Source organism: Littorina saxatilis, linkage group LG7 (assembly GCF_037325665.1).
Source record: "Littorina saxatilis isolate snail1 linkage group LG7, US_GU_Lsax_2.0, whole genome shotgun sequence".
Lineage (NCBI taxonomy): Eukaryota > Metazoa > Mollusca > Gastropoda > Littorinimorpha > Littorinidae > Littorina > Littorina saxatilis.
Genome location: NC_090251.1, coordinates 50,063,345 through 50,077,836, shown reverse-complemented (window position 1 = coordinate 50,077,836; position 14,492 = coordinate 50,063,345). Strand labels below are relative to the sequence as shown.

General features: G+C 41.8%; 1 protein-coding gene across 1 annotated transcript; it reads left to right on the top strand.

Annotated features, from left to right (window-relative positions):
- LOC138972000 (gamma-aminobutyric acid type B receptor subunit 2-like) lies at nucleotides 1–8,632 on the top strand (the record flags this gene model as incomplete). The annotated part of the gene is made up of 9 exons (XM_070344843.1): nucleotides 1–79; nucleotides 566–716; nucleotides 1,605–1,737; nucleotides 3,766–3,873; nucleotides 4,223–4,345; nucleotides 5,674–5,740; nucleotides 6,293–6,401; nucleotides 6,906–7,068; nucleotides 8,543–8,632. Coding segments are annotated over exons 1-9 (1,002 nt in total), but the record flags the coding sequence as incomplete, so codon positions are not given.
- Between the last annotated feature and the right edge of the window lie 5,860 nt (nucleotides 8,633–14,492).

Here is a 14,492-nt window from a genome sequence, read left to right as displayed (position 1 = left end):
GGGAGAAGACCCATCGGGAGAATGGAACCCAACACCACAGTCTTAAAGTTGGAAACAACCACTCAAGTTAAATGGAAAGGTTCGTGTGTATGTGTGTGTTTACATGTGGGTGCATTTGTGTGTGTGTGTGTGTGTGTGTGTGTGTGTGTGTGTGTGTGTGTGTATGTGTGTACATGTGTGCGTATGTGTGTGTGTGTGTGTGTGTGTGTGTGTGTGTGTGTGCGTGTTTGTGTCTGTGTCTGTGTGTCAGTCTGTTTGACTATGTTTCTCGCTCTGCCTCACTCTGTCTCTTTCTCTCTCGAAATTGGTTTTCAATGTAAGGACAGGTTGGAATACTAAGGCTTAGCCTGAAGCCTATATCCTCGTAAAATAAAGTACCATAACTGTCATCATCATCATTATCATCATCGCTCTCTCTCTCTCTCTCTCTCTCTCTCTCTCTCTCTCTCTCTCTCTCTCTCTCTCTCTCTCTCTCTCTCACTGAGGTGACCCTGTGTCTTGTTTCTGACATGTTGAAGTGTTTCTTTAGCTGCAGTTCAGTTTCCCTCCGTCGTGTTTTGAACAGGAAAGCGGAAGCCACGTGACGGGTATCAGCGCATGCACACTATTCGCTTCCTGCCACTGACGTCAATGGTGCTGATCTCAGTGCTGTCGGCCATTGGCTTCTTGGTCACGTGTGGCTTCATCGGCTTCAACATCCGCTTTGCTAATCTTCAGTTGGTGGAATGTTTCTTTCTTTCTGTCGTTTCTTTGTTCACTCTGTCTATATGTTTGTATGTTCGACCGTACGTCCGTCTGTCCCGAACGACATTGTCTGCACGGACATACGTCGATTTAGAGGGACAGACATGTAGTCAGCACAACCTAACCTCCCTTTACATAACATTAGATAACATAACAGAACAGAACCACACCACATCACACCATACCACACACCACACCTCCACTCCACACCACACCACACCTCCACACCACACCACACCACACCACACCACACCACACCACACCACACGACACCTCCACACCACACCACACGACACCACACCACACCACACCACACCACACCACACCACACCACAACACCTCCACACCACACCACACACCACACCTCCACACCACACCACACCACACCACACCACACAACACAACACCACATCGCCCACACCACACCACACACCACACCTCCACACCACACCACACCACACCACAACACAACACAACACAACACAACACAACATAACATAACATAACAATACCGGGATTTTGATGTGAAACTGTGTTTTTGTTTTCTTTCTTGTGTGCTCGTTTGCATGCGTGTTTTTTTTCTCTTTCTTTTTTTTCGTTCTTTCTTCCTTTGTTCTTTTGTTCTTTCTTTTTCTCTTTCTTTCTTTCCTTCTTTCTTTCTTTCCTTCTTTCTTTCTTTCTTTCTTTCTTTCTTTCTTTTTCTCTTTCTTTCTTTCTTTCCTTCTTTCCTTCTTTCATTCTTTCATTCTTTCTTTCTTTCTTTCTTTCTTTCTTTGCTCGAATACATTCGTTCTTCACCTCTCGTTTTATTTCCTAATTATGTTTTGTTGTTATTGAAACTTTTTTCATTTGTGTTACAGGTGTATCAAACTATCATCTCCCAACATGAACAACGTCGTGTCCGTCGGGTGCGGTATAGGCTACATCTCTGTCATCATGTTCGGCATTGACGGCAGACAGCTGGCCTCTGAGGCTGTGGGAATCATGTGTCATGTAGGTGCATGTGTGAGGGATGGCCAAATCTCCAAATGTTTACTCGCCAGCCGGGCGATGTACTTCAAGAAAGTTACTAACCCGCCAGAAATTTCGCTGGCCCGGCACATACCACAGTTGCTGCATCTGCCGTGTTTATGTAGCTTTGAAACTCGATATTACAACCAAAAGTTCATGGAAAGTTTGATATTTTGACACAACAAGAATGTTTGTTCATGGAAACTTTACTATTTTGACACAACCAGAATGTTTGTTCATGGAACGTTTACTATTTTGACACAACAAGAATGTTTGTTCATGGAAAGTTTACTATTTTGACACAACAAGAATGTTTGTTCATGGAAAGTTTACTATTTTGACACAACAAGAATGTTTGTTCATGGAAAGTTTACTATTTTGACACAACAAGAATGTTTGTTCATGGGGAAAGGGGGAAAACAAAAACAACAAGAAATTCCTCCGATAGGAAAAACACCCCCGTCAAAGCGACAAAGGGAAATAACCTTCTCAGTTGGTGGCAGTGAGAATGGTTATTTCCCTTTGACCAACGGGGGTGTGCCTCTATAAGTCCTTGTAGAATCTTAATCCACCAATAACTCCCTAACCGTGTGTTTGACTGTAAGGACCGTCTCAGGAATGTATAGAACCTGTTCACCAAGTTTGGTGACGATCGGTCCGTTCATTCTTGAGATCTACTTGCGAACACAAACACACAAACAAACACACAAACAAACACACAAACAAACACACAAACAAACACACAAACAAACACATCGAGTGAAACCTATACACACCCCTATACCGGGGGTGTAAAAAAACCAACAACCAAAAGTCTTGCATTGGACCAGAATTGTTACTGGCCAGCCGGGCGAGTTGCCAGGCGGTTTCTACCAACCCGGCGGATGTTTTACTCGCCTCTGGCGATCGGGCGGACGGTTTGGACATCCCTGTGTGTGATCTTCGTCTGGCTTAATAGACGATTTTTGGAATTAACTCTGTCACTGCTACATGATCGTTGAGAAGAGTTATGCCGCTTGATGCTCGGACACACATTTCGACTTCCGCTTGCGGCCAACACGTGCTCGAAGGAAACAAGCAAGCAGAGAGAGGAGAGAAATCGGTTCAAACATTATGCGTTGCTTTTGGGAAAAGTGCGATTCTGATAGTCGATACCCCGCGCGCGTACGTAACGTCAGTTTCTTCCCATTTGTGAAACGTGACATCACACGCCACCAGTCACTAGCGAGAGGGTGTGTCTCAAACACGTGTACAGGAACCACGTGATGTTTGTCTGAGTAAAGCAAGGGTACGTACGTACTCACTCTTTCACAACCCATTCAAACCCGACGGAGTTATTTCCGAAAAAACCGGCACGGTTGGCCTAGTGGTAAGGCGTCCGCCCCGTGATCGGGAGGTCGTGGGTTCGAACCCAGGCCGGGTCATACCTAAGACTTTAAAATTGGCAATCTAGTGGCTGCTCCGCCTGGCGTCTGGCATTATGGGGTTAGTGCTAGGACTGGTTGGTCCGGTGTCAGAATAATGTGACTGGGTGAGACACGAAGCCTGTGATGCGACTTCTGTCTTGTGTGTGGCGCACGTTATATGTCAAAGCAGCACCGCCCTGATATGGCCCTTCGTGGTCGGCTGGGCGTTAAGCAAACAAACAAACAGACAAACAAACAAACAAATTTCCGAAAAACGTCTATTTAGCAGAACATTCTCACTCTGCACATGATGCTGTAGATTTTTGGCATGTCAATAGGTGGTGAGATGTTCTTTGTCAAAAGCCTGCGTGGATCTTTAGTGGGTTTTTTTCAAGATGATTTATACGGGAAGAGAAATCTTTGTCAGCACAAGAAAATGTATAGAAATGAATTCATCGTCCCTGCATTTATGTAGGTTATGTGACTGCTGCGTCTGCTTTACTCCTTTTTTGCATAAACATAAGGATAGAAGTTGATAAAACTTTCAGTTGAAACTTGTAATGTTTGACTTTTTGTATTTCGTGGTAATGAAATTATGTTGCAGGCACGGCTGTTCGTCCTGTGCGTGGCTTATTCCCTGGCGTTTGGAGCACTGTTCTTCAAGACCTGGAGAGTTCACCGTATCATGGCGAACAAGAGACTGGAGAAGATCGTGAGCCATAATTTCTGCGTGTTTTTTTGTGTGTTTCTATGTGTTTGTTTGTTTGTTTGTTTGTTTGGTTTGTTTGTTTGTTTGTTTGTTTGTGCTTTTTTTCGTGCTTAACGTTGAATACTTGAAGGTTACGCTTGATCGTGGTAAAACAAAAACTGAAATATATTTTCTTTGTTCAAGCTAACTTACTAAAAAAATACACGAAATAAAGAAAAACAAGCAAAAAACTCCTTAAATTAACTGATAATGTAATAACTAACCATTTTACTACAAGCGCTATTAACTTTGCTGAGTGATGATTGATACAGACCCCTGTAGTCCACAGTGACGGTTGTTGCCATGGTTTCAGACGCTGAAGGACCGCCACCTACTTGCCTGGATCTTCGGCCTTGTGGGACTGGACGTCGTGTTTCTGGCTATCTGGGCCTCTGTCGACCCCCTTCAACGTCAGCTGGCTTTCCTGCCGCTAGAGGTTAGTCTATGGAAGTAGAATAGAGATGTGGGTGGCGGTGATAGTTGTGTTGGTGACAACGACTCTTTGGTCTGTTATCACTTGACGTCGTGTTCCCGGGTATCTGCATCGTCAGCTGGCTTTTTTTGCCGCTAGAGGTCAGTCTATGGCGGTGAAGTTGAGTCTGTAGTGTTGGTGGTGGTGATGAATGTTATGTTATGACGTCACTGAAATGTGTATTCTATTGTCAATGTGCAAGAGCCGTGACGTATTACGTTGCTGGGGATTCTGGGTAAGAATCATGGTGGAATAAACCACGCCATCCCTCCATGCTGCCTGTGTCTGCTTTTTTTCTACCAGTATGTTTGTATTTGTGACCGTCCCAGACGACGAGAACACGACAGTGAACAATCTTTGGCGGGACTTTGGTGAACGATGTTGGTCTCTATTGATTCCTTGCAATTCTAGCTGGCTTTAGTCTTCGGTACATCTATATATATATATACGACTAGTGTCTGTCTGTCTGTTCGCGATGCACGGCCAAAGTTCTCGGTGGATCTTTTTCAAATTTGGACAGCGTATTCAGCTACACCCCGGACACAACCTCATCGATGAGATATTTCAACACGTGCTCTCAGCGCGCAGCGCTGTGCGCGCTGAACCGATTTTGTTTTTTTGTGTCGGGATCCACTACCAGTAACTCTTGCTTATCTTCTCCAGTGTTTTCAGCCGCGATTATCTCCCTTCCTCCGTGTGGCGTCAATCCGTTACTACGTTACTATTTTTAGAAGGTCACTGCACGTTACTATTTTTAGAAGGTCTCGAGTGTTTTGCGCGTTTATCCCCTTTCCTTCGTGCGCCGGCGAAGCCGGCGTTCTTCTTCCCGGCGAAGCCGGTACCCGGCGAAGCCGGTACCCGGCGAAGCGGGTAATCATCTAGTATAGCAATACGTTAGTTTTGAATCTGAAGATGTTCCCCCACGTTAATTAAACTGAGGATTGTGATGATAGCGATGATACAGATGACAATGGCAAAGATTGATCGCAATGAATTTAGAACAAAGTTTGCTTTTAGATGTGTTTGAAGATTAAGTAGTAAGTGTGTGTGTGTGTGTGTTTGTGTGTGATTGTTTGTGTGTGTGTGTGTGTGTGTGTACGTGTGTGTACGTGTGGGTGTGTGTACGTGTGTGTACGTGTGTGTATGTGTGTGTGTGTGTGTACGTGTGTGTGTGTGTGTGTGTGTGTGTGTGTGTGTATGTCTGTCTGTCTGTGTCTCTGTGTCTGTGTCTGTGTCTGTGTATGTGTGCATGTGTGTGTCTGTCTGTGTGTCTGTGTGTCTGTGTTTTGCAGGTTGACTCCGCAGATTCTGATGTTATCCTGGTGCCTTTCATAGAAAAATGCACCTGTGAACACGAAGGTAGGTCTGCCGACGATACATTGCACTCATCCCCATATAGTTGGCAGGATCACAACAGCAAATCATGTGCAGCATGAATAGCCTTCTCCTTAAGGGCAGAATATACCTGCGCAGTCTCAGCGGCACAGACGACGCACTGCATATTATTTATGCTGCGATAGGGATTATGACGAGTACTTGGCCTGTTTTCCTTTCACTCAACGTGTAGCGGGCTAGGATAATATGCAGTGCCTCGTCTGTCCTGCTGAAGTTACATAGGTGAGCGCCAGGCCTTTGAGAAAGTAGCAGCAGATCGCTAGACTGCAGTTTTGTTCTCGACTAACTCTTCAAAAACTAATCACATTTAGGGCGTATAACAGCAAGAGGTAGAAGCTTTCTTCAGTCTGTATTTTAAATCTTGTTAAAAACAATAGTCAATTGCAAAAAACGTGTGTGTTTTTCTAATCTGTTCAGGGGGTAGGCCTACGTCTCGGATGGGAATCATTTTCTACTGTTTGTTTGTAGATGCTTTGTAGATGTCCACATATTGATTTACCTTGTTTGCCATGGCAGTATACTGGTTGGGGGCGATGTTGGTGTACAAAGGGCTGCTACTGTTGTTCGGTTTGTTCCTGGCCTGGGGAACACGGAGCATACAGGTTCCAGCACTCAACGATAGCAAGTGAGTGACTCTATGCGTGCGTGCGGTCGTGCGTGTGTATGCATTAGTGTGTGTGTGTGTGTGTGTGTGTGTGTGTGTGTGTGTGTGTGTGTTTGACTATGTGTGTGTGTGTGTGTGTGTGTGTGTGTGTGCGTTAGTGTGTTTGTGTGTGAGTGTGTGTCTGTGCGTGCGCGTGTGTATGTGCGTGCGTGCGTGCGTGCGCATGTGTGTGTGTGTATGTGCATCCGTGCGTGTGTGTGTATATACGTCCGCGTTTGTGTGTGTGTGTGTGTGTGTGTGTGTGTGTGTGGGTCTGTCTGTCTGTCTCTCTGTCTGTCTGTCTGTCTCTCTCTGTTTCGCTCTCTCTCTGTTTTTTGTGTCTATCTTTCTGCCTGTGCGTCTGTCTGTATGTCATCCTGTCGGTCTTCTTGTCTCCCTCTCTCTGTATATATTTGTCTACCTGCCTGTGCCAGACTGTCGGTCTGTCTTTCTGTCGCATGTTAATATCACCAAACGTCGTTGCAGATACATCGGGATGTCGGTGTACAATCTCGCTGTAATCTGTGTCGTCGGCGTTCCTGTTGGCTTTCTCATCAACGATGAATATTTCGTGGGCAACTACATTATTTCGTCGGTCTTCATCATCGTCGCCGTCACTATAACACTGTGTTTTGTCTTTGTCCCCAAGGTGTGTATAAACCGGGCCGTTCTACCCCACACTGGTGTGTTTCAGTATGCATACGATAGAGCTATGTTTGTTTGTTCGTTCATGGGGTGAAACTCCCACGGCTTTTACGTGTATGACCGTTTTTACCTCGCCATTTAGGGAGCCATACGCCGCTTTCGGAGGAAGCATGCTGGGTATTTTCGTGTTTCTATAATCCACCGAACTCTGACATGGATTACAGGATCTTTTTCGTGCGCACTTGGTCTTGTGCTTGCGTGTACACACGGGGGTGTTCGGACACCGAGGAGAGTCTGCACACAAAGTTGACTCTGAGAAATAAATCTCTCGCCGAACGTGGGGACGAACTCACGCTGACAGCGGCCAACTGGATACAAATCCAGCGCGCTACCGACTGAGCTACATCCCCGCCCGATGGGGCTATGGATACGATAGGGCTATGGATACGATAGGGCTATGGATACGATAGGGCTATGGATACGATAGGGCTATGGATACAATAGGGCTATGGATACGATAGGGCTATGGATACGATAGGGCTATGGATACGAGAGGGCTATGGATACGATAGGGTTATTGATACGATATGGCTATGGATACGGACTGTTGCCTGAGTTTTCTTTGCTATGCTATTAAATGATTAAAAAAGTTCCGATTCTTTTTAGGCAACATTGAAACAGACTTAAGAAAAAAATCCGCAGTCAGGTCTGTACCTCTTATTTTACTAAATCTCTTCAAAAGGGGAATGCTTTATATTTCTCCTTATAGATGTTCAAAGTACCCTTGAAGTTTGAGAGCAATGCAAAGAGCAGTTACAAAAATGTGGCTTCCAAAATGACTTATTTGGTTTCTGAGAAAAAAAGGGAAAACCAGAAGTCGGCATACCACAGCATCATTGCTTTGCTAGAAAGCTCATAAAAAACAAAGACTTTTACACAGGGAAGTCCTTGTTCTTTGCATTAACATACAAAAGTTTTACAGTTTTAACTGTTCTGATTGTGTTATCAGTTTAAAGGTGAGGAATTCATTTCATTTTTGAATTTGGGATTTGTGCTATGTGTACACACTATCTAGTGAAAATTCAAGCCGTTTTCTGCATGCGGGCAATTGAATCGTCGTTTTAATAATGTAATTAATCTAACGTTAACGGCCTCATTACGAAAATCTTACACCGAGACGGACTTGTCTTGTTTTGTTGTTGTTAATCTGCTGTTGTTGTTTTTTGTACCGTCCAAAATTTCACGCGATACACACAGAGCGCTTTGTTTTCACTTGAAATTATCCAACCAGGATCCACCGAGGGGACCATTGTCTTTCCCAAGGAGGTTCACCTAGGTGTGAGTCGTGATGCACAATGCGTGTATCATGTGGGTGCAAATAACTGATAACTGCGGGAGCTGAAACTCCTTTAGGGATACATGTATTTTCTAAAGCGTCCCCCAATCTTGACGTGAAACACTCTACTGCTTTGTTACAGCTACACACCGTTTACCACAACCCTAGCGGCGAAGTAGACCTTCGGTTTGGCACCAACCCGACCACGACAAACCCCTTCTCGATGTCAGGGAATAGGGTGGATCGCAGGGGAGGGGGAGGGGGAGGGCGACCACACGACGACCTGTTGACGGCCACTGCCACGTCAGGCCGAGTGGCCCCTGTGACGCAGGCTGCCCTGCAGATTGCACAGCAACACCGCCTGGAGAAGATGCTGGCTGAGGTGGGTGTTCTTCGTATTACACATCTTTAAAGGCACTGTCCTTCGCATTAAAATCATCTTTTTAGCCAGCACATTGTAGCTGAGGTGGGTGTCCTCGCTATCAGACACATTTCAAGTACCTTCCTGTCTATATGAACCATCTTTTTAGCCACCGCATTATAACTGAGGTGGGTGTCCTCGCTATCACACACATTTCAATTCCTTCCTTTCTATATGAACCATCTTTTTAGCCACCGCATTGAAGCTGAGGTGGGTGTCCTTGCTATCACAGATATTTAAAGACAAAGTTCTCTTCCTAAATAAACTATAACGTTAGCTACCACTTTATAGTTGAGGTGGGTGTCCTCGCTATCACACATCTTTATAATACCTTCCTTTCTATGTAAATCATAATTTTAGCCACCACATTTAAGCTGAGATTGGTGTCACACATCTTTAAAGGCACAGTTCTCTTCCTATGTAAATCATCTTTTTTGCCACCACATCATAGCTGAGATGGGTGACCTTCCTGTATGTAGTGGCTTTTCAATAAATCAATTCATCAAACAAATATCAACAGAATAGCCTAGTGGTAAGGCGTCCGCCCCGTAATCGGGAGGTCGTGGGTTCGAACCCAGGCCGGGTCATACCTAAGACTTTAAAATTGGCAATCTAGTGGCTGCTCCGCCTGGCGTCTGGCATTATGGGGTTAGTGCTAGGACTGGTTGGTCCGGTGTCAGAATAATGTGACTGGGTGAGACATGAAGCCTGTGCTGCGACTTCTGTCTTGTGTGTGGCGCACGTTATATGTCAAAGCAGCACCGCCCTGATATGGCCCTTCGTGGTCGGCTGGGCGTTAAGCAAGCAAACAAAACAAACAAATATCAACAGAATACAAGTGTGGCTTTTGATTGCTGGTATGTGCCCAAGAGGAGAGATGACCTTGTCTCGTGCAAAAACCTGATCAGAACTAAGATGGTGAGCCAATGTATAATAATAATAATAATATGGGATATTTATAGGGCGCTTGACGTTCTCTAAGCGCTTTACAATGAAAAACATACATGTACATACAACGCGAAGCGAAAAAGCATGTGCAGCAGCATTCAGCACACAAGTGAACAACGAAACACTGTGCATCAATACAAGCTGCAAGCATACTAACACAGGCAAAACATTCAAACATGTATACGAAAAGGACTGTGCCTCTGATTACAAAATGCCATTGAACTATTTGTTCTACTGATGTGTCTGCGGCTGTTAACATCTCTCCACTTGCGCGTGTATTTTCAGAGGGACAGCCAAATTGTGCAGCTGAAGCATGAACTGATTTCGATGAGAAACGTCTCTGATTCCGCCATTGGTGTTGAGTCTGTCATCTGACTATCACAACCGTCGGCATCTAGCCAATCAGAAGCCATCATATAGTCACTTGGACTGCATCTAGCCAATTAGAAGCCATCATATAGTCACTTGGACTGCATTTGGGATTTCGGCCAATCAATAATTGTTAACATATGAACATCCACATGTGCATGCGTGAAGTAAAATGTTTAAAAATCAAAGTGAAATCAACAGGTATGTCAACGTCTCATAGCATAATCACTATATGTAATCTTTGTTGACATTTCTTTCTTTGTTTACTTGTGCTGCAGCATTAACATTGTTTGCCACGATGATAAAGATACAAATAAATATCAGATTTGTTGTTGTTTATTTGTTTACGGCTCAACTATTTTGCAACTTCGTGAGATTTTGTGTTGCCTGTGTAAATCAGTACAAGTTAAGTTACCTGTTGTTTTTCAATACGTTAGGCCTTTCTAAATTGATCCTGAAGTTGACTGAGCGAATATATCGCAAAATATGTGTATGAACAATTCATTTTCTTGTATTTGTGTGTGTTGCAATTGATTTGAACCCCAAAACAACACACAACCACGAAAGGCACAATATGAAACACACACACACACACACACATACACTCTTGCGTGTACACGTACACACACACATACACACACACACACACACACACACACACACACACACACACATACACACACACTAACACACACACACAAACACACATGCGTGTGCGCGTACATACAAACACACACACACTAACACACACACACACACACACACACATGCGTGTACACGTACACACACACACACACACACACACACACACACACACACACACAAAACCATAGTTATTTTTATCATAATTTATTTCCTGTCATTTTCGAGACAAGGTTGTACAAAACTCCTAATGTTATCAATGTACAATTGGGGTTTTTTGTTGCCAAATATAAGACATGGATTTTGAGCAAATGAACATCAGGCACTGAGTATAATATCAAAATTTGAATATGTACAGAGCATTTCATTAAATGAAAGGGACGACATAAACAACACAACAATATTGAAAGTAAACGGTTGCACACAACCGTTTCACAAACAACTAAATGTGACCCTAAAACTCTATGTTTACACAGTTGTATTCCACATTTAGTATTCATTCATCGATTTTCCGAAAATAAAATGTCTTGTTTTTCGTTACGAGACCAAATGTAACTACCGATGCGCAGCACACGATGTATACCCATTTGTCGCAATGAAGCATTTTTTGCAACAAGAGAAGTCAATTTTGCGACTGCGCAGTCGTGATAAAATGTGTTCGGAAGCTACATGGTCCAGATATGAGGCTCATGCTTGCGACAACTCTTCGTACACTGCGCAAATGCGATTTTGAGTACCAACCCCTAAACACATTGATGATCGACATGGTCTGTTTAACTGAATGCCAAGCATTGCGTCCAACCAGTTACTTTCAACTTGCACTGTGTTGTATATGTCGACCATTACACTGACATCTGAGATTGTTCAGACACAGAAATATGAAATGCCTTTCAAGATGAGCGATTCAGATGAGTTGCATCAAACGAGAATAGTACAAGTATCTTTAATCTGCGTAGTCAACTTGTATGTATTTTTCTCCAGTGACTGAACAAATCAAAACAAAACAAAAACAAATAAACCTGCGAAAAGAAAACAAATCTAAAAACTCAAATCGTTCACGCTGACAGCAGAAAAAGATAGATGACAATATTTGAGCATAGATTGTCAATTTCAATTAGATATACGCATCTCTAGCGATGAGTATGTCTCTTATGTTTGACTGGCAAAACAGTACATGTTGATAGAAAAAACTGAACTGTTTGATCTGGTAGATATAATCAGAATGTCGGTAGCTATTTTGGAAATATTGGTCATGTTTGCATTTTGGAGCATGACAATAGTTTTCATTAAAAGAAACACATTCTGGAAAGGATTTTAATATATCTAAATTAAAAAAGATAAACTAAATGCCTGCACTCAAGTTTGAAAGATAGATTTAAGAACAGACAATGGACCCCAGTGGTAGGCTTGCATAGACCTCGTACATAATAATCACTTCAAAGACACATTGCAACCTCACAGGGCTGTGAGCATTTTGCGTTCACGTCAACAGAGGGTGCATTTTCAGTGAACAAATACAATCATTGTCAAAATATGTACACATGAAATTATGCCTCGTTGTATTTTTTTAATTTCTTTGTTCAACTTTAAGTCGGTATCGCTCAAAGAATATTACCTGTAATCAGCCACAACATATTTATCTTCGAAACGTTTTGCTCAACGAATTGCCAATACCTGAAATACATGGAATATATTGCTGACGAGCAATTTCTGCTTTACTCCATTTATCCAATTGTTTATCTGCCCAGTTCACTACTTCAGCAGAATGATGTTACTGACAAATACTTTTACTTTCAGCATTACTTTGTGTATCACATTTCAACTATTTTTCTCTCCTGCTCAACGCGTGGAGAAGTGTACCACTCCCCCCCCCCCCCAAAACACCCACCTTCCCTTCCCCACCCTCGAGAAACACAACATTTGATACGAAATTGTGACTCATTCTAAACAGTTCACGGGAGAATCATGAGTATTTCTTTTCAAATAGTTTGGGCAAAGTGTCCAATGATTACAACATATTGATATACTTTCTGATGTTCTGATTGCCTGTTGAGATTCTTAGGGCAACGACAGTGGCTTTTGATGACCAAGGAATAACTTTTCGTATTTCAAATTTCGCCCTTCATATTTAAGGCACATTTTTGTCATCACAATGTACAAATCTTCAAAAACAAAACATAAAAACGAATGCAATTAGCTACTTAACACAATATAGGAATTACGAAGAACACAGTCTCCTATGTGAAATTATGCATTTGCGAACAGATTCACATTTTTGCATATTTTGATGCACGCATATTGAACAGTTACAAAAATATGTATGCGTAGCACTCCAACATCAATCATGAACAATCAAAACAACAAAAACATAAACAAATCAAAAACAACTAAAATTACAATCACGCAGAAATCTCTCATTTTAATCAAATTGTCGTTGTTACCAGTAATATTGATACACAAATATTTTGTCCATCTGTTTTTGATTGCTTTTCTCCATTACTAGTGCCTAGATCGTCACTTTGATTGTCGGTATTTGACACAGATGAAAAAGAAGTTACAGCCATAGATATCACAAATTGGACATTATTGCAAAAAAAGAAGTTGATCATTTTGTTTAGATTGTGATGCGGGATGCCTTTTTCTCTGACAGAAAATGTACATAATTGTTACCATATGTGAATTTATTTGTAAAACAATTATAGTGTTATAAAAGATGTTACAGCCATTCATATCTGAAATTAACAATTTATTGTAGAAAAAAAGATTGTGTATTTTTGTGAAGGAAAGATACAAGATAAAGGTATGTTTTGTTTATAAATATGTTAATATATATGCATCTTTTGAGTAACCATTACAGCAAAACAAAAGAAATTACAGAAATAGATATCTTTAAACGAAATAATAATGCAAAAATAATAACTCTACTTCTTGTCAGAATGTGATGCAGGATGATTGTTTTGTGATTTAAAGATGCATGATTATTATGGTAAACGTATTTTCATGAAACCATTACAGTGATATAAACTTTTTTTGAATGTGTGTACACAACGCAGAAATGTATACATAATGCCACACAAAACCCCACATGCAAGCATTTTCAGAAGTTTCTCTGTATCTCTCACTCTTTTCTCTCTCTCTCTCTCTCAAGTTCAAGTTCAAGTTCAAGTTCAAGTTCTCTCTCTCTCTCTCTCTCTCTCTCTCTCTCTCTCTCTCTCTCTCTCTCTCTCTCTCTCTCTCTCTCTTTTCACTCTATGAAAGACATTGTTGTTTAAATAACATTTACACCAACAAAAGTTGAAGTTGTTTTGTCTGACTAATTCTGCTTTAAGCTTCTTTTTTAAAATTTCGAATAGCACTAAAAGTTTCTATGCAGCACTAACACTGTTTCAAATCATTTATAACTATCAAAATAGAAAATAATACCATTGTAATTTTCCAACTGATTATATGGGGAATATACTTTCTCCATAAGGTAACGTCAAACACTTGTACATATTCTTTAAAAAAAAATGTTTATATACATATTTCTAGGGTAAAACATTAATAATACCTCATGAGAATACTACTTTGGATTTTACAGTCCTAAAATTCCTTGACAAGTTCTGTAAATAATGATACACCAGAAACAGCAAGCAAAGACAAACACATTCGCAATTTTGCACGATGGTGCAATATAACGTACTTAAAAAAATAAGGCACAAGTAATATTATC